This window comes from Ixodes scapularis, unplaced genomic scaffold (assembly GCF_016920785.2).
Source record: "Ixodes scapularis isolate PalLabHiFi unplaced genomic scaffold, ASM1692078v2 PGA_scaffold4__175_contigs__length_147842914, whole genome shotgun sequence".
Lineage (NCBI taxonomy): Eukaryota > Metazoa > Arthropoda > Arachnida > Ixodida > Ixodidae > Ixodes > Ixodes scapularis.
Window position 1 is genome coordinate 76,167,682 of NW_024609879.1, and position 25,931 is coordinate 76,193,612.

Here is a 25,931-nt window from a genome sequence, read left to right on the forward strand (position 1 = left end):
GATTGCATTATCGGAGAAGGAATTGTTTTTCCTGAGAACGAGATAGTGTTGTGTCCTAGTTATGCTCTGTCATGGTTTTTTTTTTTTTTTCTCTCCTTTACTTTTGTCTTTTTGTTGTCATTGTAACGATGGTTGAGACTATATATACCGGAACACGTTTTCAATAAAATTCAGTTGAAAGTTGCGTCTTGTTGTATCCTCTTCTCTGCTTTTGTCCTAGTCTTTTGTTGCGAACAAGATTGTGTAAGATGTCAAACCAACTCGCCCAAACAACCACTCTTCTTGAAGTTACTAAAACACTCAGTTGGGAAACTGCCATAGAGACTGCTCTGAAGAAGTGCCCCCCTCTGTCCTCGAGCACCGAGCTATTGGCGAACAAAACGCCGCCTGTTCTCCCGCAGCGCCCATTTGAGGAACTGCACGTGACGTCTATTTTGGCTTTAATCGGCCATTTCGGTGCCGAGAGACATACAGCGGAAGAGGTTACAGGGGAGCCACCCCCGTCCCCCCAGCGGACACGCCGCGTCTTACTACCGAAGTTAAAATGCACCTAGGTCGGGACGCGCTACAAGAAAGCACCGCTGAGGCATGGTTGTATAAAAGCAATATTAATTGTGCCGTAAAATCTTGCAAACTAAAGATTTTAAAAACATCACGCGCCTTTCAATTTGTACTAAACTCCAATAAATTTCATACAAGAAGAGTCTTTTCCATTTGCTTTTACGCAAAAAACGTGCTTTCTAAAAGCTCGAGGTGACCAAAGTACAGACGAATGATAAAGGGTGGCGCTGTTGTCGTATTTAGCTCGGTCTTGGTGGGCGCCAGCGGCCCTGGTTTTGACGGCGAGTTTCCCAACTGAGTGTCTTCGTAACGTTGGTGCAGACTGAAACATCGACTGATTGCAGTAGGACGCCCAGCGGACCCTCTACTTCCGGAAGAAGCATCAAACTTCCAAAACTTGAAAGTATAAAACAGAGAGGACGAGGACGGGAACAGGACATCTTTCATTTAGCAACAACATAGAATGGCACAACGATAAAATCGCCCCCCAAGGGTCTCAACGTTCTCAAAGAGGGAAAGGAAATACTAGTTGTAAAGGAAAGGGAATACACTAAAAGAAAAGTTTAAAAAGCGCATCAGTAATCTAGTTATTTTTCGATTACTTAGAATTAACCTTGGTCATTGTCAGTGATATTGCGGAATTATTCTTGTTTGCAGTCCAAAAAGGGAATTGTACTATAAATATAAAAGTTTACTATAAATATAAAAGTTTAAAAAGCTGTAGCGTCACGACGAGGTGTCAATATTCTAGTCATCTCTGGTGTTAAGAATTCGACCTCTGTCTTTGTCAATGATAATGAAGGTGCAGAAATGTTGTTGTTAACAGTCCCCATGGCAAATGACTCGATGATTTCTCTCCCAAATCTGTTATTGTGCGCGCCCAGTATATTAGTATTAGAAAAATGAGGTGTACAGTCATCGCATGTGCGGCTGTGAACGACAATGGAGTGATACGACTCAGTTGAAGCCTTTGATGTTTCCAAGTTATGTTCTCTGAGTCGGTGGTTGAGAACATAACTTGGAAACATCAAAGGCTTCAACCGAGTCGTATCACCCCATTGTCGTTCACAGCCGCACATGCGATGACTGTACACCTCATTTTTCTAATACTAATATACTGGGCGCGCACAATAACAGATTTGGGAGAGAAATCATCGAGTCATTTGCCATGGGGACTGTTAACAACAACATTTCTGCACCTTCATTATCATTGACAAAGACAGAGGTCGAATTCTTAACACCAGAGATGACTAGAATATTGACACCTCGTCGTGACGCTACAGCTTTTTAAACTTTTATATTTATAGTACAATTCCCTTGTTGGACTGCAAACAAGAATAATTCCGCAATATCACTGACAATGACCAAGGTTAATTCTAAGTAATCGAAAAATAACTAGATTACTGATGCGCTTTTTAAACTTTTCTTTTAGTGTATTCCCTTTCCTTTACAACTAGTATTTCCTTTCCCTCTTTGAGAACGTTGAGACCCTTGGGGGGCGGTTTTATCGTTGTGCCATTCTATGTTGTTGCTAAATGAAAGATGTCCTGTTCCCGTCCTCGTCCTCTCTGTTTTATACTTTCAAGTTTTGTATCTATTAACCAACACGCTCGTTTTCAACTGTAATCAAACTTCCGGTGGCTTCACTTGCGCCCTGCTCGGAGAGCGGCTATGCGCCATCCAGCCCCTATAATAAAGATCAGTGGTGCAGAGTGGCACAAAACATCGTGATAGGCTTAGTGCACAGTGCCACTAGCTTTACTACCCAAATGCACGAAGTGGCGCAAGCATGGTCTCCTCGAGGAGGCTTCGGCTTAGCGGCGACGAAGTCCTGGGCTAGCGGAGGGACATTTGGAGATGCCTTCTCGTACTCCGCGCTCGCGCACAACACGACAGTACACCACAGCCACGTGAAACGTCCTACTAGGTGAAAGGATAATTGGGTGTGCAGCAAAGGTCGCAGCGTTGTCAGACGCGTTTTGACAGAAGCTCCTCGACACGGACACGGGGAGTACTGGAACCTGCGTCGCGTCAGCCGGGTAAAGTTTCTGGTGCTTCTTTCTGCGCTTGAAACCAAGAATCGCACGACAAAATGAACCAGCCAGCGCACAAAACACAATAGACCACTTAAAAAATAAGTCCTCTTGTTGTCTATCTGAAAATACTGCACAGCGGCGTACGAAAAACGACACCGTAAATCCGGCAAGTTTTTAAGTTGTATTGACAGTCGCCTGGAAGTGAGTATTAGAGCATTTAATGACTTGCCAGCATGTTGGTGTTTTTGCGCATGCCACAGTGGAGTGTTTTAGATTAACCCTTAGAAGGCGTTATTTTCGAAGGTGTAAACATACACAAAAAAGAACTAAAATGTTGTAGTGTTGCCAGACTAAACGCTTCTGAACTCGATTACCCGCCAAAAATCCGAGTGAAAAGGGGCTCGATTTCGGCCATTTCACTCAGCGCGTCCACATACCAGTTGCGGATTGCTAAAATCGGAGACGTTACGATCACGTGTTACACAGTCCGCAGTCGACAGGTGCGATTGGGTCCGTCGCGTGAATTGGCCATTATCAGGTTTGAGCTACAAGTTCGACATTATCTGTAAAAATAAAAATGGAAGCTTGCAGTCATCGCATTTCTATATCAATATTGTCACGAGTGACAATCTGACATTGAGCTTATTTCCGTCGATGAACGAAACATTAATCCAAACAAAGACGTCACAGTGAGCATTTGGCCAATCGCCAATTGCAACCACAGCGACACTATTGGCCTCACACGTCGTAATACTCACTTGAATCGTCGTTTAAGTGTAGGCTTGTTAAAACGGTTTACCGCGGTACCAGATGGCTCCTGGTGTCTATAGAGTAGAATATTGGTCAGGTTTCAAAGACGTTGAACAAATCTTATAACAATAAATTTATATCTTCCCACGGTGCCCGATTTAGTAAATTTGCTTGCTTTCAGGAACTGTATTGTGCAAAACAGATGGAAGTCAAGACAACACATGCTTTGAAAATAATCAGACCAAATGCCAGGGTTTGGGACTCAAAGGTCGGCTTGCTATTGTCACCGGAGGCGCCAGCGGGATCGGGAGGAGCGTCTGCATGGTACTCGCTCGAGAGGGCGCCACAGTCGTCGTGGCAGACAAGAACAGAACGGGCTCAAATGAGACTATAGAGATGCTGCAAGGTTAGTGGTTCCACTTATTTGCACTTTAACCTATTGCCTTTACTGTTTGGGGTAGTGTGCGAACACAGGACCCATGAATGAGAAATGTTTTGCCCATTGCAAATTGGTGTCTACAGCTTTGAGATTGTAAATGCGGTGATTCACAGTACCTAATGTTATTATCTTGGGCACACACTTATTCTTACCTCTAAGGAAGATTATTTTTGTGCTATTTCGCAGAAACTTTCGTTGCTGTACTAGAAACCCTTGACCTTTTTCGCGCTTTATTATATTTGTTTTCAACTTTTTGCCTCGAGCGCGCACCAGGCGTAGTTGTGATCATGACAAAGAGCAACCAGCTTCTTGTAATCAGGATTGTATTAGTTTCTCACGATGTAAAACTATAAAGCGAACTCGGGTCTCATGATTGGCCATTTTGTAGGCAGGTCCCAAATTAGCGCGTGCGCTTTGTCGGCAAGTAGACACACGCGGCGCCGGCAGCTTTTTTTCTGGCTACACACGTTCCCCTTGATTAGTGGTATAGAGAGGAGGTGTTGAAGGCTTGGGTAGACAGGCATTAGTATTTCACGCGTACACGGATGCCGCCTCGGAGATGGTGCCGCCTCGGAGATCTGCTTTCGGTACGTCGCCTCAACGATGCTCGGTTTACTGTCACGAGCCATCTTGTCACAAACAACGAACGAGAACAAGCCACGATCGTCCCTTGTTAGCAAAAGTGCTGGACGTTCAAATGTACCAATCAGTGCCCGGGATTTTCTCAATAGTCTTACACCGCGAGGAGCTACCATTACGTCAATCATCATTCCTTACTACAAGCATCCAGCACTAATCCATCAACTCAATAATCAGTGGGTTCCCCACGGAGTAATATCATGGGGTGAATCTGGGACGCGTAATTAGCCTATATGCAATATACATTGGGGAAAGACTACGCTTTATTTGTTTCAACATGTGATTGTAATAAAATAGCGTGCAATAAGGCAATCATTGTTCAGTGACGCTTTTGAAAGGAAACAATTAGGTAGCCGTTTCGTGATAGAAAACCTGCTCCTATAGCGCTGGCATTGTATAACCGCATTTGGAATCATTCATAATGTAAAACCTGAGTCTGTGGTGCTGGAAAATTCGGGAATTTAAAATCGAAGAAAACGAAAACAGTTCTGCTACCGCTGTCAACCCTTCCGAATAAAAATTCTTGGATTTTTTCCACAGCACAGATTCGGGTGTTACATCATGGATAATTATCACCAGCTCGGATCTACACTCAGTTATTCTATAAAGTGAAGTTGTAGCGACCTATCACTGTATAATTAGTACCAACGTGTCATTTGCTGTCTAAGGTATCTCAGAGCCAGATCAATTAGAATATTGTTCACATCTGCATAAACTCTGTTCCTATGTTGAGTACATAACACTCCTAATGTTTAATGCGGTAAGTGGTGAGCAGTCACTCCGTTACCACTGCTACTTCGAAGACCGCTTGCTCATATAAAGGCCTGTTCAAACATACACTGTGGCGCTATCTCATGGCTGTTATCGCTGATATTGCGAGCACCGCGATGATTTCATGCTGGATTAGTGATAGTTTTGATACAACGTTACATCGATGCCAAGTTGCGTTCAACCGAGCGCTGCTTCAGCGCCGGATCTAGTGTTCGGTTAGCATATGCGATGTATGTGGGAGCAACATGTGGAAGGGCGGGGATCTGATATATAAAGCGGGAAAGGGGGTTTATTGACAATGCGTAATAGTATGCTCATGCCTAGGGGAAATACTCAATGGACCAAAGACAAGGGGAGTGAAAAATGTGGGTAGAGAAGGGTTAGGTAAAACAGTTTTGTCGCATGTGATGAAGGTTGCCAATCGAAACAGTTGGGAAAACAACTAAAAAAGGGGAAGATGCGTTGTACATCAGCGCACCGCTGCAAAGCGGCGGTGCCTCGGAGGGTGGCTTTCAGCTGAACTGTTAGTAATGGCATCTTACCAGCGTGATACGGTTGCTGTACGTTAGATAGGCCACACAATCCTCAAAGTAGTGTGTAAGTCTATCGGCGGCCTACCAGGCCTGTTTCGTAGGCAAAATCGAGCACTGCTTTGAAAATCGTCTGTTCCGGTTGCCTGCTACTTATGGGAAACAGTAATTCTCGAGTGGGGCTGGAGGCTTGAATGTGCCCCATAAATGTCTTTTGAGCATTCCTGTACTCTGGGCAGTGCCAGAATATATAGTCAAAGTCCTCTGCATAATATCCGCGCACAACACAGTTGGGAGCACTTCGGCGATCACTCCTCCCGGAGCGACGTAGGTTGTTCTGGGGGAAGGCTTTGTTGGTACGCAGCCGATGTAACAGGGAGGCGCCACTTCGGGTTGGGTTAGAGTCTGGCACATGTATGCTGATCGCAAGTTTGTCTGTTTTTTTTTTAAGGGGTTGTGGTGACTTCGGAATCCCGAGCTCTAATAGGTTCTGAATGAATGGTGGGTATACCTCTCGGTAACTTGTTTTGAGGTCTAACCGCTATCCTTCAATAAGAGCCAACCAGAGCTAGGTGTCTTTGCAACGTCACTTCAACACCTGTGCAAGCAGCGCACGACTTGCTCTCCACATTATCTTTTGTCCCCGGGTGGTTTTAGTTTCTGGGTGGCGTTTTCTGATGTTCATAAAAACGTCGGAGGTCATGTGTAGCGGTTTGTAGGATGTGAGCCATTGTGGACAAGGTATCCGATAGTTCATTTCGGACGATTCCGCAGTGCGCAGGAACCCTTTGAAACACAAGTTTCCAACCGTCGTCTCCTAGCCTTTTCTCTAAATGTGAGGTTTTCTGAGCTATCAGGAAGGTGCCTTCGATGTCGGCAAGTTGTTGAAGAGCACTACGGGAGTCTGTAAGAATCACGGCTGCTAAACCCCTGGTGTTGCTTGTAGAGCCTCTAGCGCCATTTGAATAGTGACAGGCTCTGAGGATGTAGATGACGTTTCAATATTCAAAACACCTTTCTTTGTTGCAAGGGCCATAGTCACATAAGCAGAAGTCGCAGAGCCCTTTTTCTTACCTACTGAGATATCAGTGTAGACCTTGATTTGTCCAGCAGATTCCATTTCAAGGGCCATAGCCACGGCAGAGCGAGCAACTTCCGGGTGCATGTCCTTTTTCTTGGGAAGGTCTGGTAATGAATCTCGCGCGTCTATTGGGGAACGCGCGTATTACGGTGGGAGGATAGGGATGTGGATCGCTGGACCTCCAATGTCGCGTTAGAATTGTACCATGAGTTGGCCGAATTGTGAACAAAATCGTCAGAGCAGGCTGAAAATGAATTTTTGATCTATTGGGCCAGTACGCATTCGAATTACGAAGTGCATTGCAGCGCTTTCTCGCTGAAGAGAGACTGGGTTTTCTTGGGCTTTATTGTTGTCACCTTTCTGGCGTATGGTGGGAAGCCCAGGGATGCCACACGGTGATACCATTACAGCGATTCCAGTTGGGGCTAGCGGATGTTGAGTACGGCACGCTCATAGAGCAGCTTAGACTGTAGGAGCCCTCGGAAGGGTGTGAGCAGACTATCTGTGGGAAACCCTCCTTGGTCATGTGCCCAGAAACCCTGGAGGGTGCCTAATAATTGGCGGAATTGCGCCGAGAGTCGTTTCACTGCAGGTCGCCACGTCAGGAGGTCCTCCGTAGGAAGACACAAGCAGAGTTTTCACCTGTTTCTTTCGATCTCCGTGCCATTTCACGTTATTTTGCCAGCTTGTAGCCGGCTAAGTCGCTGTAGAGGAGAGCATACATTGGTGTATTCAGCGTCAGTCTCAGACGCGCCCTTTCTGTCCCTGCTTTATCCAAGGCCAGTTGGAGGATATGACCTGTCATAAGTGCCTTGCTATTGTGGCCGACTATTCAGATCGTGACGTCATCTGCCTAGGTCGCCATGTTTGTTCTCAGTGTGAGAGGATGTTGAACTCGAGGAAGCACAAAAGGGAGGGACGTCATTGCCAGATGTATGTGGGGACCGCTTTTAATACTGGACTTCATGAACCGAAAGAAGCGACGAATCTCGTCCGGCACCGTTCGCTCTGCGCGTGTTGTCAGAAGAGTGGCTGTTGTGCCATGCGCCAAGCGAACGGGCCCCTGGGCGAAGTTCGTCGGTTTTTCGCGGCATATTCGCTCCATGGAGTTCAGCTTTTATTTAACATGCTTGATTTTGGGAGCGAGTGGTTGTTTATCCGGCCCTAAAATGATACCATCCACTAGCATTCTGTTCTCTCTCCATATACTATCTCCTACGCAGGATCCTACAAGGGCAATCACCGGGCCATCTACGTGGACGTTTCCAACTCAACTGCTGTCAGCAATCTTTTCGAAGAGATCGAGTCTTTGTTTTCTAAGAGAACGATCAGCGTTGTTGTGAACAGCGCCGGTGTCTCGGGCACACCCAATCTCATCCATGAAACTTGCGACGCCACCTTTGACGAAGCGATCGGCACCAACCTACGGGTAAGTACAAACAAATCAATAAATCCTGCTCTACAGGGCTGAGAATATCTTCTTAGCCATTCTCTACTGTCGACGTGTGCGACAAAGATCATCTCTGCGGTCTACCAACTGCGATTAGCCAAGGGCCTATTATGACATATTTAGTGAATAAATCAATCAATCAATTCATAAATCTAATAATGGCTCGATTACAAGAAATGGATGTTGCTAGTCGCTCGAAATCTATCTGTGCTTAGAGCTGATTTAGCTACGTTGGACCTATTTTATTAAAATATTGGAATCATAAATTCATTAAAAGTCAAGGATAATACAAAAAAAAACACTCAAATACATAAAAATTATAACTGGTTAGGTTAAGCAGATTTCTAGATAATGCAGAAAAAACAGCACACTGAAAGTGGACTAACAAAATCATATTTAACGCGAAAATTGACAACGTGATAAGCTAATGAGCGCCACAAAAATGGGGGACAATATAAAAAAAATATGGTGCGTTATGTAGGCCGTTCAAGTTGTCTGAAATTGTAGCTGACGATGGTAATGTGCTCCAGATTTCAGTAGTGGAAAATTGCTAATACCACTGGATGAATAGACGTTCGCAAACATGGGTTCCCGGCTGGTGCCCCATGATTGCAAGCACGCGCCGCATGCGCGTAAAGAAAGCTTTGGCAGCCATTCACTTGCACGTGCTGGCTTACACGAGGTAGAACATGGCGGCGGCCAGATGTCTTGTTTGCAATTCACTCTACATTATGAGTTTGGGGATTGCTAATTAATGTGTTCATATGTGGTTGCGCATTTTAGTCGACTGCCCTGGTCTAAAATGTTTGCTGCTATTCTGATTTTATGGAGGGAACTAGGGGCAATGTCAGAAAGGCAATTTTGGCGGTAATGCAGCTGATCAAGTCAAGACTGCAAGTGTTCATCCTGCACTTTATTGCACCAATAAACTTCTGGTCCGGAAGTTATATGTTGCAATGATAAAATGCATAGCCTCCTTTATTGTACAATGTCTGTTAAATGCTAAAAGAACGTCACCGCTGTGAAAGGGAAAGGAGATCAGGGAAAAGGGCGTGCGCAGGGGTTTATTCGGGCAGCGCCAAACAACGCACCAGTCGTTAAATTCGGAAACACAAACGCGCTTTTCTTTTTTTCTTAAAGATTTGCGTCCACCTTTTACTCTTCCGCCCATCTCCCGTTTCTCCATGCGTCGGTAGCCTCCTTCCTTTGTTTCTGTTTTGCGGTTTGCTGCTGTTTCATGAGTCCACCGTGCGTATTATTGTCGCTGCCTGAGGTGTCAACCAAGAAGTGACTCTTCGCTTCCATATTTGTAACCGTTTTGCGCATCTGCTCGCCTTTTTCCGTCGGCCGGGCGCTCAATGGCCACGTCACCGAATTGACAGCCTTTCTAATAAAAAAGAGGGTATATCATGACTTGTAACGTCACGGCTAGGCTAAATCCTGGTAATGACTTCTGGAATAGGATCTATCAGATGTCGCCACAGAAACATCTCGACGCCAATGCTTCGGCTCAGCGTAACTTGGGAGATATAACTCCGCATTACCCTCGAACCAATACATAGGCTCAACTGACGTCCGATCAGGGGTCATTTTGGTCACCTTACTGCTGCTCACCTTCCTGATGAAGAATAAACTTCAAACCATAAAATTTGTTTTAGAGCGAGGCTCTTGGGTGCCCGTTCCCGCATATAGCGGCTCCGCTATTGGCGTCGGCGTCGCAGTCGGCGTAACTGCTATGTGCGAGAACGGGTGCTTAATAGTTCCATAATGCAACACCGCGCGCGTTGCATCATGGGACTTCACAGACCTGCACACCAATTCACTCACTTCTCCCCTAAATTCAGCGGAGAAAAAGAATTGGTGTGTAGGTCTGTCACGTCTTGTAATGCAACACTGCGCACGTTGCATTTTGGGACGTAACAGACCTACAAACCAATTCAACTTCCCCGCTTCATTTAGCAGATAAACAGAATTGCTGTGAAGTCCCACAGTGCAACAGCGCGCGGGTTGCATTATGGTTCATCACAGGTCAGGACTTCACGACATGCGACTTCGCGCTTCTCGCCGCCCCCAAATAGGGCCCCCGCCTGTGCCCTCCTTACCCTCTCTCGCCTCCCCCATCCCCCCCTTCAAAAAAAAAAAAAAAAATCAAAATGTCAAGGTAGACATATTTCTCTCTGAAATGTTTACCACTATATATTGCAAAATCAAAATATTTGAAGAGCTGCACTCTAATTTCGCATTACGGAGAAGAGTAAACGTCTCCTTTTTCTTGGCAAGAATATGGACTAACCTCCTGCATGATGCCATGACGTCGCATGCAAGCTCTGAATTCGAAATGCTGAGCGCAACGCGTTGCAGCTATCTCTGGGCGGAGCGGACTCCAATAATATGTTGCGATATGTCTTGGTTCTGCGATATGATTGGGTTGCTTAGATGCATAGCATTTTGCTACATTTAATAAAATAAAAAGCGAAGTCACACTTTAAAATAAACCTCGATTATATGGGTACTGTTTTAATAGAGAAATTTGACGAAAGTTAACGCAGAACGTAACGTTAGCGAGACCTTGCATTTTGGTAGCATTGGAGTGTTTTTATCACTGGGTAGGTATAAGTGTTGAATGTGTTACATGTAGTTATTTTATTCTGGTTAAATTATAGAACACATTTCTATCTTCAATCACAAATGCAGGAAACCTTTTTATACTAAACTCTTGTAGTGTTGAAATTTACATACTAGAGATATTTGACAAAAACACTGATAAGTTATCTCTTCCACAAAGAAGTTGTGGATATTTGTACAGTCCGCGACACCATTAACTTGAACAGGCGTTGGCCAGTGTTTTTCTTTCTTATTCAAATGTTTTCCCCAAAATTACTCGAGTCGTGGGTAGGTAAGTGGTTGGTTGGGGCCCTAATATACACGGAAGCAAACGGGAGCCACGAAAGTCCTTAAAGGGCGTTGAAATGGCATGTCAGGACATTACAAAAATTGTTTCACTATAGAGGTCCGTAGTTTTTTAATAAAAAAATAGAAATACGAGGCCCAATTCAAAGTTCCCGCAAGTGCACTGTGACGTAACAGTGTACCGCAAGGTGCCGGGGTGGTCAGAAGGGAAGCATCGCCGGAAGTCACGTGAGTTGTATCCCTCCTCCTGCTTGTCGCGAGGGTGTGTAATATTTTTTTATTTTTTTTTATTTTTGTTATTCTCCGCACCTCCACGAGCGATATCAAAGCAGACAAAGTTTGTTTTATTTGCTTTTCATCGCTTAATGTTGCTGTAAAGGCAGACGAGGAGGAGTCAGTGAAGTACGTGATCAACTAAAGTGCCTAGAAGGTGCTGTGTGAGGGACTGTCCCGGTATTTCAGCAACTGGAGAAGAGATCACACTGCATGCATTTCCCAGAGACCGTAGGCATCTTCAGCCTGGGGAGTATACGATGATTCGACGACCTCGGTGTCCGAAGCTTCAGCAATGCAATTAGACGCGTCGTACGCAAGCAATCCTAATTTCTGCGAGCGTTCTAAAAATTTTCAAAACTTGATAGCTTTTTTTGTGCCCAGTATGGCTCTGTATCGTCGGACTGACGGCACGCACTCGTACACTGGCTTCTACTCGCAACACTTTCATTATTGACCTCCATCACGTCGATCCACTGACTCTTCGTCCTCAACTTTTACAGCACGGAAACTAACCAACGGTGCAGCGATAAAGAGCTTGTGGAACTGAAACTTCGCTTTCTACAATCGCTCGTACAAAGAGCAGAAAATAAAAGAAAAAGTCGTAGGCACGGTCGCGGAGAGCACGAGGAGTAAAACTCGCGTGACTTCTTGATAACCCACTTTTAGTGAGGTATGTCGATGCCACCCTTCTGACCGCCCCGACACCTTGTGGTACACTGTTACGTCACAGTGCACTGGCGGGAACCTTGAATTGGGCCTCCTATTTCTATTTTTTATAAAAAAACTACGCACCTCTATAGTGAAAATTTTTTTTTGTAATGTCCTGACACGCCATTTTAACGCCTAGCATAAAAAAAAAATTTTTTTTGGCATGTCAGAGACGTTTTAAATTGAAAAAGAAAAAATGCACCACCTGGTGACCAACATTGTACAAAATCGAAAAGCGATTCGTTCAGAAACCGAAATTTGCGGTCGATTTAAAGAGCCTGGCCGCTCCTTGAATCACCCGGTATATATATACAGGGTGTTTCAGAGAACTCAGGCCAAATCGCTCCTGCGAAAGCTACTGATCGCAACAAAAAAAAAAAGCTTGTGTCGTTTTGGTCCTGGGCCAGGGGCCCATTTAGAAAAATGATTAAAGTCCGAGATAATTAAGTTGTTAATTATTTCTGCGTAATTAACTTTTTAATATTGTGTTTAAGCGCATGATTTTAATTAGGAAATTGCTCAGCATCGTCGAAAAACACTAAACGAACAAACTGCAGAACGATAGAAGGCACGCGAAGCATTTTACGGCTTTCTGAAAAACCGCACGAATACGACGGGTTTTTAAGTGTCGGTTTCCTATCGGAGCGCACCTGGGCCCCGGCGGCACCGCGCCCCGTGGAAAGATTAAAAAAAAAAAAAATTGGGTTGTGTGTGTGTTTATACAGCCTAGAACTTGGTCTGCTTCACAAGGGCGACGAGTCTCCCAGCTGTAGATGAGAAATTTAGCCAGTGTGGTACAGCCGCTAGCCTGGGGTCTTTAACGTGCACCACGCAGTAGTGATACACGACCGCACGCTGGTACGATGCTCATCCAGATCGAAACGGGCAGGGGTGGGGCTTAAATCCAGGATCTCTGGGTTCTGCAGCGCGAGCTTTCGCTCCACGTGCTCCGAGCTGGTGTGCGCTAGACCACTCGGCCACCGATCCCCCTTCGTGGAAAGATACTGCAACCAGCCTCTGCTGCGTCGCGCGATGACAGCGCAGCATAAGTCGGTTGCACTCTCTCTCCACGGGGCGCGGTGCCGCCGGGGCCCAGATGCGTTCCGATAGCAAACCGAAACTTAAAAACCCGTCGAATTTGTGCGGTTTTTCAGAAAGCCGTAAAATGCTTCGCGTGCCTTCTATCGTTCTGCACTTTGTTGGTTTAGGGTTTTTCGACGATGGTGAGCAATTCTCTAATTGAAACCACGCGCTTAAACACAATATTAAAAAAGTTAATTACGCAAAAATAATTAACAACTTAATTATCTCGGACTTTAATAATTTTCCTAAATGGGCCCCTGGCCCCGGACCAAAACGACACAAGCCTTTTTTCGTTGCGATAAGCGGTTTTCGCAGGAGCGATTTGGCCTGAGTTTTCTGAAACACCCTGTATATTGGTTGCTGCAGCAGCTGGAATATCTTTCTCGTGCTGAATTGTGATAGGGTGAGTCAATAATGTACCACATATAGTTCCAGCGCCAGTCCAAGAAAGAGCACAAAATGTGCCAAAAAATTTACCACCTCGTGACGGCATTAGGTTTGAGAAGAACTGCGCCTACGTACAATCCTCTCTGCACGCCAACTAGATATAACGGCTTCATTTGAGCCCACGCTTTTTATCACGTGGCACTCATTCTTGTTCTTTCTTTCGCAGGGAACCTTCCTGATTGACCGAGCCTCTGTGAGGCACATGCTGGCTAGGAACGTCACGGGCGGTGCCATCGTCAACATCGCGAGCATTATGGCAAAAACTGGCTATCCTGGGGAAACTCCCTACTCAGCCTCTAAGGGCGGCGTCGTGTCCCTCACGAAGGCAGTGGCCCTCGAAGTCGCCACCCAGAGCATCCGAGTCAACGCCATACTACCAGGGCCAGTCGACACGCCCATGCTAGCAAAAACTCCCGCAGAAGCGGTGGCCACCTACGTCCAGGCAACGGCCTTGAAGCGCGTTGGGCAACCTGAAGAAATAGCCGAGACGATTGCGTTCATGTGCAGTCCTAAGAGTAGCTTCATGACTGGGGCTGCTGTTGATGTCACGGGAGGAATAATAGTGGAATAATATATTAGCTGATAAATAAAAGTTCTGAGCGTGACCTGAGATTGAAAACGAGCTCATGTTGTAGTGTGTAATACACTATTTTTCAGCTATCTTTAAGACGACTTGAAATCAATGCTGACTCCAGTTGTAGTATGTAGTGATATCGTATGCTGAATTTAAACAAATCATTGTTACAGAAGCGAGGATAAGGACAAATAAGTGTACGTATCTAAAAGGATAATGACACCGAGAAAATATGCAATTTCATAAAAAGAGTAATAATAACGATCTGGCTGCATTCAGATACTCACTCGTGTAACGGTTAGAGCTTTAGTTTATATTTCTTGCTTCGCAAATTGTGAATGTTTCCACGCGGAGAATATATAGGGTGTTTCTAGGGCGCGGGCCGAATCGATCCTGCGAAAACTACGTGTCGCACAGAAAGATTCCGTAGTGGTCTGTGCCAAAGGGTCCCATTAAGGAAAAGTATTAGTGTTCAGTAGAATTGGGGAATTCATTTTAGTCTATAAATTTTGATTAAGAAACTTTGCAGGTGCATTTTCAATCAGAACTTTGATTAGAATCGTTGAAAACTGCTAAATCCACCCACGTTACAAAGATATAAGGCACACGCATCATTTTTCGGCGTTCCGAAAAAAATACAAATTGTTCACTCGTTTCTGACATCTTTTTCACTTCTGTGACCTCTTGGAACGATGACTGCTGGTTGCAAATGATCAGGGTCATAAGGAGCTTTTTAAGCTCAACCGCAGTTGGAATTGTGTAAGAGTTCAAGCCTCCTATACATGCTCCGGTAAAAGTTTAGATATTGGCGTGTGCCATTTTTAAAAGCTCCATATATTATCCCATCTGAAAGCATCTACATAGCAGGCCTCCTAATGAGCGTGTTCTGTCTAATCGTTTGATTTTTTCATGTGTGTTATTTGGACAAAATGATACGACGGTATCCCCGGGTAATTTACGTGGACGTTTCTAACTCAACTGTTGTCAGCAGACTGAATATATTTAGTCTTAGCCGGGTAAAAACGTTAGCATTGTGCTGAACTTTGCCAACATTCTGAAACTGCCAATGTCAATTTAGACGGCATAAGACAACCAACATAAATGAAATCCTAAATTTAAAAAAAAAAAATTAAGGGGCATAGATGGGACAGGCATTTCTTTTATAGTTGTTCCACGACAAAAACAAATTACCGTGCACTGCTTACCCCGTTCAACAGAATTTAGTTGGAGGTCACGGCCCGTTCTAAACCCCACTTATTGATCAGGGGCCCCGCCTTGCTATGGATTCGCTTGACTGCTCGGCTAAATATACTTGCGAGCCTAGTGTCTCCCTTTCGCGACATCCAGTGCGTCTAGTCCGGTGTCTGACACTGCTGCTAGTCGTGCGGGCAGAAGCGGGGCAACATCCGGCATCGCCTGCTATTTCATCACCATCTATCGTCGTCTGGAACGCCCGTAACACGCGGACACAAAAGCTGCTGGTCGGCTACACCGACTGGCAGCTTTCATATTTCTGAACATGGACGCCGACTCGGCGTCCGTTTTCGCCACGGAGGTAGGAAAAAGGGGAAGCGACAGACCGGCTCAAGCTAGAGCACTATATAGCTCCTACGGAGCAGAGTAGCGCAATTCTTTGATCCGCGTGTTTCGCCGGCAACATGGCCGACAGAGCAGCTCGGCGCGAGTCACGTGGTACTCAGGGTTCCAGGAGGCGGCCTGCCCTATGGAAGAATACATGGAGATCGACACAACACGGCTGATTAAAAAATAAATGCCAAGTTCACACTTTTTGAAACTAGTCTGTCGTGAATTTGGTAAAGCACTAAACACTTCATCAAAGTTTTAATAATAGTGGATGCCTGTGAAAATTATGCGAATGCAATTTTCAAAGCAATGGCGTTTGAAGCAGACGATTGTTTTACGCAGCGGAGATCGACTTTATGGATTGGCCGGAGCGGGTCACGTGAACGGTGTGCGTCACCGCGTCGTCTGCTGCATGATGCTGCTCAGGCAATTTTTTTAAAGAAATGAAATTATTTCATGGCGCACAACTTAGCGCAAATTATTGTAAACTATTCCCTTATTATGTCAAAAACTATTGTCGTTCCATAGATCGCCAAAATATACAGGAAGCAGCTATTTGCTCCCGTTCCCCATGCATTTTTATTCATTTATTTATTTATTTTACAATACTGCAGGCCAGTCCTCTGGCCCAAGCAGGAGGGGCAAAAAATGCAACATATGGGAGCACATGAAAAAATGACAAAAACAATAATACAAAAGAAGACAAGACCACTGCTGCGGAATGCATTATCGAATTAGGTACCGTTCTAATTCCTGAATGAAATTGGCTGACTGAATAATGGTTTCTGGTAGCAAGTTCCAGTCCGAAATAGTGCACGGAAAAAAAAACTGTGCTTAAAGGCATTTGTTTTTGCGAAGATGGGCTGTAGTGCGTGATCCCTAGTGTGTCGTGTTTTTCTTGAAGTTAGATGATTGAGATATGGGAGTGTATTTAGGCTTACTCTGGATGTCAGGATGTTGTAAAGAAATAAAATACGAGTCATTTTCCGACGTGTATCGAGAGGTGGCATTTGGTTATCCCTCATAAGTTCCGTGGGCGAGTCCAACCTATTGTATTTACTGAATATAAACCTAACTGCCTTTCTTTGTACAAGTTCAAGCTGGTGGATATCGTTTTTTATTGTAGGGATCCCAAACGACTGATGCATATTCGAGTTTTGACCTGATGAACGTATTGTATGCGAGGAGCTTAGCACTACTGGGAACGTGTTTGAGCTTTTGCCTTAGTAAACACAGTTTAGCGAAAGCTTTAGAGCAAATATTTGGGATGTGTATATAGCAAATTAAACGATTAGTAATGGTAACTCCTAGATATTTATAGCTGGTGACCTCAGGAATGGCAATGTTGTGAAGCTGATACTCAAATGAGCTTATATGTTTTTTTCGAGTAATTTTTAGAAGCACAGTTTTTTCAATATTCAAATCCATATCCCAAGCTTCACACCAGTGCTCTATCACGATAATAGATTCTTGAAGCGCAAGATTGTTGTCAGCAGTGTTGATGTCTTTAAAAACAATACAGTCATCCGCAAACCATCTCATGGAAACAGACGAAGAAACCACTTCGGTTAGATCATTTATATAAATAAGAAATAGTAATGGTCCCAACACACTTCCTTGGGGCACGCCGGAAGTGACAGATAGAACGTTTGAAACATGGCCGTTAACATCAACGAATTGGGATCTATTCCTTAAGTAGGCCGGAGTTGGAACCCCCGGGTGTTCGCCGCTAGTTGCCGAGAGACTGCGTTCTAGATTGCGGTACTCTGCTCCGAAGGAGCTATATAGTGCTCTAGCTCGAGCTAGACAAGTGAGAAAATCCCAAGTGAAGCCGGAAGTAGAGGGCGCGGTCTCTGGGAACGCATTCAAGGGTGACGAAGTCTGTCTAAAGACGTCCAAGGGTGTTCAAGGCTGTCAAATAGCGTCGTTTGGTTTTGTACATTTTTGATCATTGTTGGCGATGTGTCCCTCGAAACCGGAAGTCTCCCCCGGCTTCACCTGTGGTGTCGTGATGTCCCCTCCAGAAGCTCTCTACCTTCATGGTTTGCGCCTTCGTCGGTCTATTTTTCGATCCCCGTCTTAAAACTGCAATGTTTTAAGACATTGCAGTTCCCCCCTCCCCCCTTTTAATTGCGTCTGATGGCGTGAATATTGCTAAACGTTTTAGTAGAATAAATACAAAATAAAAGACATATGCGTCCTATTTATACCCTTAAATGTTTTGGTTCATTTCAGTGCCTTTATAAGGAAGAAAGAAAGACTAGTTGTACAGAGGCACAGAGGTTGACCTCCAGCAAGCCCAGAATCGCCGTCATCGACCTTGGAAGATCTAGGAGTCCCGGTTCGCGGAGAGCCTCACTCGTTCTGACAACGACAGAAAAAGTAAAAACACGGCCTATCATGAATAGCGCAGACTCTGGTGGCTTACATTTCACCTACTTTGAACTCCGATGGTCCACATACCTAATGAATTTTTTTAAATTTGCCTAAATTTTTCTGGACATATTTTTATTGCTCTATTTATTTTCCTTATCTCTTTTTTTAATTTTAGGCGACCCTCTACGGACGTATACCTAATTACGCAGGCGTTGTGACGGCTAGAAGCCTCAAATAGTTAATAATTAAGTACTCACATTACGTCGTTAAACACCATGACAGCTACATACTTCTCATTAAGGGGATAATAACACGAAATTTTGCCCCACTTTTGCTGTCTAAATGTCACTCACCTCTGTCAACACGACGACAGAGACACCAATCAATTCGAAAAAGAACTACAACGTCATTTAGAATCAATAATACGGTTCCCTTTTCGCACCTGGTGGATGTTCACCCAAGACAGGTGGATTGTCGTATAGTAAAACTTCCAATAAAAGCAGTGCTGCTTCGCGGAAGTACGGCCGCAAGCTACATGCGCGTGCTCCCTGTCGAACTTCGCCAAACCGAATTTGCTACTACAACAAATCGGCAAGCTGCCGCCGGGCAGCAGAACGCCAGATTTCCCACTGGGGAATTCCTCGCTCCTTGAGATATATGACATCTGAAGATCACAAGCGACGTGAACCGTGACGTCGCCGTGAAGATTCCTCTCAAAGAAGTTGAGTGTTTGTGCAGTTATTGCTCGTCCACCATGACCGTGACACAGTGAACTTGGTTTATAGGTTTGACCAGCAAAGCAGACGGGAGTCACGCTAAATTAGAATGACGATGTCCCGCCCGAGAAATTTATCCTAGGGATCCTCATCTGGCTTCAAATCGACTTGCTTGAAACTGTGCTAACGCATTGGATTGAAACGAACCTTATTTTTTTTTAACAAAAATGTGTCAGTTTACCGGTCGTTAGGTAAACTGCACGCTCTGTGGGCGTGTAATGTACACACCCACAGCTTGCGTAATTTTCTGTACCCCGAACATGAATCTGTCGGTCCCTCTTCCCGGTTATGTTTCCCGAAAGATGGGGTCGAAGGCCCCTTTCCGGACAGGCCGGGTAATTGCAGGCCCTGCGAAGCCTGATGCCTGGAAACTGATGGGCAAACATGATTTGCTATCTGGGATGTTCTCCGTATAAAGAAAATAAATAAAACGGGTTTTAGAGTTAGGCTACCCGTATTTTCTACAAGTGCGTGGAACTGCGAACCCCTCATTCGTGCCCTTTAAGGCACACTCACCGGCCATCAGCCAAACGTTGAGGGGCAAACTGGGCGTCACCGGGTACAGGCAAGGCTCGTGTTCTATGGGATTAGAACGCCGACCACTCGGTCAGCGTTTGGAAAAAAAAAATTCCTTTCTCAGGCCAAGCCGGGTGGAGATCGGAGGGTGTACCTCCCAGCAATGGACGCGGGAGCTTCCTTTGAGGAGGAGTTCACCAGGGATGCACCCACTTTAGGCATACTAGTCCTGCGGCGGGCACCACGGTAGGTGGGAGTTCGATTTTGCACTCAGCAAGTAACCACCTAACTATCTGCTCTCAAAGCCAAAATCTAAGGCGTGCATTCCATAGGAGACAAGAGAGTCATGTTTATTCCCGCCACACCCACAAATCGTGGGTGTGGCGGGAGTTTGCTCGTTTTCTAAATTTTTTTGGGAATCGCCTGCGGGGGCCAGGAACTCTGTAAAGCTGCTGTAGCAGCGTTTCGTTCTGGTCCCCCGTTTCAGTGATAAATTAAAATAAAATTTCATTATTAAAACGGACAAAGCATCTTGCTTAGTTCATCCTTGACGTAGAACTCAACATACATTCCATTAAGAAAAATGTTCAATCTATACTATGACGATGGGTGAAAGAATTCGGTTTACAAATAGAACCCGCTGGCGCAGGATTTACTGATCATGAAAAGGCGTTGAAACCTAAAAACTCCGAAGCGGTCTTGGTGGTTCCGCTCAAGAGAACTCTTGACATATCATATCAATCAAAGTAAAAAAAAAAAAAAGTGAGCACAAGGGCACGTTAACGTCTGGCTACACTCACGCATCCAAAGGACTCGTCCGGTTCTTTCAAGCGTTTGTTCAACACCTTCTAGAAAAGAAATCCTAAGTGGTGAAATGTATCGCGTTGCTTTAGGGGTACTCCACGGGTTTTTTCATTGCCTCCAATTCGCTTGAAATTTAAATTTACTCAACAACAAACATCGCTAAAATTGTATCCCAAATATTAGGTAAAATATTGTTTTTTCGCGAAGTTATTGAATTTACAGTTTTGGACCTCACCGTGTTTTCCAAACTAAAGGTCTCTACTGGCAACAACGAAAAAGTGACGTCAGTGGAGGGCAGGGGTTCATTCTTTGGACTGTAGAATTCGTTCGCAATTGATTTGAAGCAGTTTCATGGTGTCAAATGAATGCTTTGGAAGCTCGCTCTAGTACCTTTGCTCCAGCACGGAACAGATGATTGGCCTTTTGTACTTTTTAGACTGCTTCCTCGACTGGTAAGCCTGCCTTCCACTGACGTCACGGCACTGAAAAGTGCGAGTATATTTGAATGTTAGTTTTTGCATTACTTACAACTACCGATTTAACAATAACTACTCTGAATTTTGCGATGCTAAATAGCATACCGGAAAGGGTAAAGGTTGGAGAGTCAGAAAATATAGTTAGGTGAGATAGCTCAAAAAAACCTGTGGAGTACCCCTTTAAAGAGGCCATTGTTGGGCAGGGCATTGTGGATAGGACTGCGGCCTCAACGTTCGGCTGAGTCTCAGGTTCTTCCTGATTGGTTGACGATTTCCGACCGATCGCTGACGCAGCGCTCTGTCCAATTCGTGCTCTATGGTGGCATCGTTTAGTGACGTGCGAAAATTCAGAACTTATAGCTTTCTTATCTCGGAGTTGTTGCCACCAACCATTGAGGAGGAAAGCGCTCTGCAGCCCTCTGCCACTTGTCTCTCGCTCTCTTTCAGTAAAACCGCGATAATGAAGGACGCTGCCAATTTCGTGTAGGTAAAGTCGTGGAATTCATCCCCCAAATGTAGAGGCGAACTGAATATGTGTTTAGGTCACGTGACGTCAATTTACCCGCTAAATGTAGCTGGAAAATTGGTTTATAGGTCACGTGATGTCCATTTTCTTGCTAAGTTAAGCCGAGGAACTGAATTGATGTCATGATCACGAAAAGTGAATTCTGCCGCTAAATTTAGCTAGGCAACTGAATTGACGTGTAGATCACGTGACGTTAATTTCTACACGTGGTGTATAGGTCACGTGACGTTACGTCGCGTGATGTCAATAGGGAGTTTTAGTAGACCGTGTTTCCCCCTCCGCTAGCCCTCCGCTACGAAGAAACCGCCACTACGCCTGCGCGCCGATGTCCTTGGCTATAGAGTTCTGGGTAGCGGAGGGGCTTAGCGGAGCGGAAACACGGTCTACTAAAACTCGCTGATTTTCTCTCTAATTTTAGCGGAAAATGCACGAACGGGTGTACGGAATTTTGTAATTGGGGGTTTAGTTAAAAAAAAAAAAAAGAAGTCAAGATTCAGAACTACGAAGGGCGCGATTTCCACATAGGGTATCTTTACAGCACAAACAAAACACCAAGCAACCCACTAGCGTTACGTGCTGAGTGAAATAGCACAAGTGAAGAACTGGATGCCAAGGATTGAGTACCTTTAATAGGGCGTTGTATCTATGTTTTCAAGCAGTTTTGCACGATTTTCTTGTCGGCAGATTGCTAATTTTCCGATCGAAGCGACGCAAGCATAAACATGCTTTTGGCACATCGAGCCAAAAGCATGCTTTTTCGTCGCACATTAGACACTCTACAGTTAGCGCATGACTACATTTGTCAACACGATATTAAGCTACATGTCTTTTTGCTTAATTCCTTTCGTTTACAAAACTCTTTCGTCTCATATTTGTGCCAGCTCATCCTCCTTGGTTACTGAGAGCAAGGCAGAGGACGCATGGCTCTCCCCGGCTTTTGCAATGATGCGGTCGTACATGCATGCCATCATGATTGCGAATTGCGAAGTCCAGGTGGCTGTAGTGCGTCAGCAAACCCATTCGAATATATAACGAGGGATAGGGAAAAAAAGCGTGTAGTGTGCTGAGCGCTTTGCGTTGCTCGAGCGTCAAGCTGTTCTGGAAGTGGCAACATATTTCGCAAGGGCACTGCAGGATAACGAGCCTAGATTTGAGGGAGCATTTCAACTTACCCCGTATAAAAATCTGATACCTGGGGCATATCTGGCCATATCAAACATGGTATGATTAAATACGGCGTATATACCGCCTTATCTTATGTATATACAGCCGTATCTGGCATATATGCAGCCTTATCTGGCGCATATACAGCTTTATCTGGCGAAAATGAAGCCTTATCTGGAATATATAGAGCCTAATCTGGCGTATATACAGACTTATCTGGCATACATACAGCCTTATTTGAGGTATATACTTCGTTACCTGGTGTATATACAGCTTTATCTGGCGGCCGGCTTTCAATATATAAAAAAGTAAAAAGAAAGTAAAAAAAGGATTTTTGTTAGCAAAACTATGAATGACTCATTGTTCGCGAGCTAAATATTAGCACAAATAATCCCAAACTTCAGCTTTGGGATCCGCAGTTGATAGGACCAGCGGTGTTCGACGTCTTTCAGTGCCTGCTCCTCCGCTGGGTCTCCCTATCAAGAGCGAAGAATGCCGTGACGTCGCGCTTTTTGCGCTCTTTGATTGGACCTTCGGCTCATAACAACGGCCAGGCTCGGACCTAAGCTGAAATCAAGTATAATAGCTGCCCTCTCAAAATAGAGTACGCATCGCCGAACAGCCCCAATGTAGCACTTTCGACCTGGACCAGTTGGCAAAGTTTGAGAGGTGTCATTTTCTGGCTCCAAAGTTATAAGCGATTTCAGAATCTTTTCTACGCAACATTTTCAGCCGACAGAAACCGACAAACACCCGGAGATGAACGGGGTCAGCTCCCGGGAAATATCATCATTTTGTCATTGAAAGTATCAGGAATAACTCATAGATTTTGAATAAGATAACAGATAGTTCGCGAAACTTGGCCTATAATTTAGATCGCTTGCCCTATATTTTAACGGAAAACTAAGCGTCCGGTAATCACGTAGTTGACGTTTAAATACAGAAAAAAAATAACTAGGATTTTTTTTTTTTTGGGGGGGAGGGGGGTTATGTTTTATTTTTTGTCTACGAAAGGTAAAATCTTAGGCGTCTTAATATGCTGATATCTGTAGCCTTACATTAGCAGCAGTAAAGGCAATCTGCATTTCGGACATGGCCAAATACTCACGCTTCTCTCCCTAAAAGTAAGTTCGTTGGTTTGGCACGTAATCCCGCCCTCCCCCCCTCCCGAGGAAAGTGGAGGGTGGCGATCAAAGTGGCATTAAGTTTTACATCTATAAAAAAACTTTTACGATGAATCCTGGCGTGCCCAAAGAAAAGGCGGGGCGCAGCCATCAGAAAAGACGTTTTAGAGGAGGCGTCTTGTATTGCTTAGTTAATCCGGAGTCATCTGGCGTGTCGGAAGTTAGTTTTAAAATAGAAAGATATATCATGTTTACTTGTTACTCCCTTGTCCGGAGATTCATTAGGGGGTTCTCCACCCTCCGCCCTTCATATTTTGAACGGTTCGAACAAGAAGGGACTAGAGCCTGGCGGTCAGGATTCTGGGAAGTATGACCCACTATGTCCAGCTCTAAAAGTGTTGGTTGGGAGGGAGGGGGAAAATGAGAGAGTTTCCGGATGTGTGGCTTTTGGGACAGTCCCACACGTAGCGTGTGTTTGAGGAATAGGTGGTATAGCGCAGACCTACTGTCCTGCCGGAAGTTCTAGACAGTGTCCGAGCAAAAAATTTTAAACTGAACAACCACCGTGACACCATTAAGACAGTCATCTATTTCAGGTTGTACCAAAAAAATTAGACCACCTTACACGTTGTAAAATGTTTTGAGGGGTAATTGAGTTTACATTGTGCGAGCTTAGCTTATATTGTTAAGATTATCTCGAGAAGGTATCTCAGCGTACCCAGGAATTGTTTTGAGTTAGAATGTTGTTAGGCCTTAATTTTATATAATTATTTAAAAAACAAAGTCAGTCGTTATTTGGAAGTAGTAGTTCGTGGAACTAGAGAGTTCTACAACTTACTGCGTTTGTATCGAGGTGTGTTTCTGGGCAAAACAATTTTGGCTGCTTTTATGTCTTGCTTACAATCTAAGTTTGACAGGAAACATAGTTGTTTCGGAGAACAATACGAAGTGCGGTGGATTCTAATTCTGATGTTGTTGACCATTGAGGCGAGAACTAAGGTTTTTGTAGCCTATTCGGGATCACATGAATTCACCATTTTTTATCTAATAGACAAAGGCTGCTTTTGTTACATTCTCAAGATAGAGCGTAATTTACTGCACGGAATTAAGAAATCAGACCCAGTTTAGTACACTTCAAAAAGAAAGTTTCTTTTGAAGTTATATATAATCATTGTGCTACAGGCGATTTTTATTGTCCGTGTGTCAGGGTTTATATGGTGTTTCCCTACATTCTTGATGTCCCCAAAAACTCTCCGAATAGGCTATTTTAATTGTTTATATATCCAAATTTGCCTGTCAGAAGTATAAAGCATTTCTGTCAAGTAACCACTTTAGACATCTGTATTTATTTATTTTTATTTCCTGCTACGTACAGTTATACCTCGTTAACTCAACGTCGTAAAATCCGCGAAAAAAAATTTGAGATAAGCGAAATTTCGAGATAAGCAAAGTACCGTAATTTTTACCTCTGATCGTGGGATGTGCTAAATCAAACTTCCAAGAATCGCGGCAACAGCACAGGTTTTATTAAAGAAAGAAAAAATAGAACCTGATTGAGCTGCGCCATCTTCACGGTCAATCGAATCACGCGCCAACATCAGAAAATTCACAACCGATGACCGAATTGAACACATGACTGTTTTCTCGTATGGCGGCCCGAGACAATCGAAACACCCGAGAAAAAAAATGGCGGACAAGCAACATAGAGCAGCAACACTCTGGAAGCGAACGAGACACCTCCGACACCTCTGCGAAACACGACACTGAGGTGACCACGACCAAACCTGGAAGAGAAAGGAAACGCAAGGACCCAGAAAAAGAGAAAACGAAAGCCAAAGCGGGAACAAAACGTTGCAGGGAGAAGGGGCAACGAACGCCAGGCATCCCGACTTGCCATTGGCTTGTCCAAGTGGAACCACTGTATTGCAGTGGTTTGTCAAGGAACAATCCCCGCAAATGTAATATTTATTTCTACGGCCCCTCTTAAAGTAGGAGTCTTCCCATGCCCGTCTCTAGAACGTGACTAGAATAGGTGACTTACATTGAACCCAAAATTATTACATTTTAGAAATGTAATTTAGCATGAAGGAAAGAAAATAAAACGGAAGTTTTCAGGCACCGACGAGGCTCCGTGAAGTGATTCTAACTGATACTGTAACATGAAATACATTTTATGTCGCTGTGACGTAAAATGTGAGTATTTAATGAGACAGCACCTAAGCCGAAGATTGGGTTACTGCGGACAATGTGACTTTACGGCTTATTGACTATCTAACGCAGTAACGGGGAACGCAGCTTCGTTACAAGGATGCGAAATTTAGTTTTCAAAA

General features: G+C 44.5%; 1 protein-coding gene across 1 annotated transcript; it reads left to right on the forward strand.

Annotated features, from left to right (window-relative positions):
• The first annotated feature begins 3,407 nt into the window (after positions 1 to 3,407).
• Positions 3,408 to 14,252, forward strand: LOC120839980 ((3R)-3-hydroxyacyl-CoA dehydrogenase-like). The gene is made up of 4 exons (XM_040210404.1): positions 3,408 to 3,444; positions 3,529 to 3,753; positions 8,031 to 8,236; positions 13,848 to 14,252. The coding sequence occupies exons 1-4, from the start codon at positions 3,408 to 3,410 to the stop codon at positions 14,250 to 14,252; spliced, it is 873 nt and encodes a 290-aa protein (XP_040066338.1).
• The last annotated feature ends 11,679 nt before the right edge of the window (positions 14,253 to 25,931 follow it).

What these genes read in the sequence shown, in the direction of transcription:
- LOC120839980 (XM_040210404.1), top strand. Translation starts at nt 3,408, where the DNA reads ATGGCTCCTGGTGTCTATAGAGTAGAATATTGGTCAG. An exon ending in GACTATAGAGATGCTGCAAG is followed by an intron (nt 3,754 to 8,030) that starts GTTAGTGGTTCC and finishes TCTCCTACGCAG; the next exon opens with GATCCTACAAGGGCAATCAC. An exon ending in CGATCGGCACCAACCTACGG is followed by an intron (nt 8,237 to 13,847) that starts GTAAGTACAAAC and finishes TTTCTTTCGCAG; the next exon opens with GGAACCTTCCTGATTGACCG.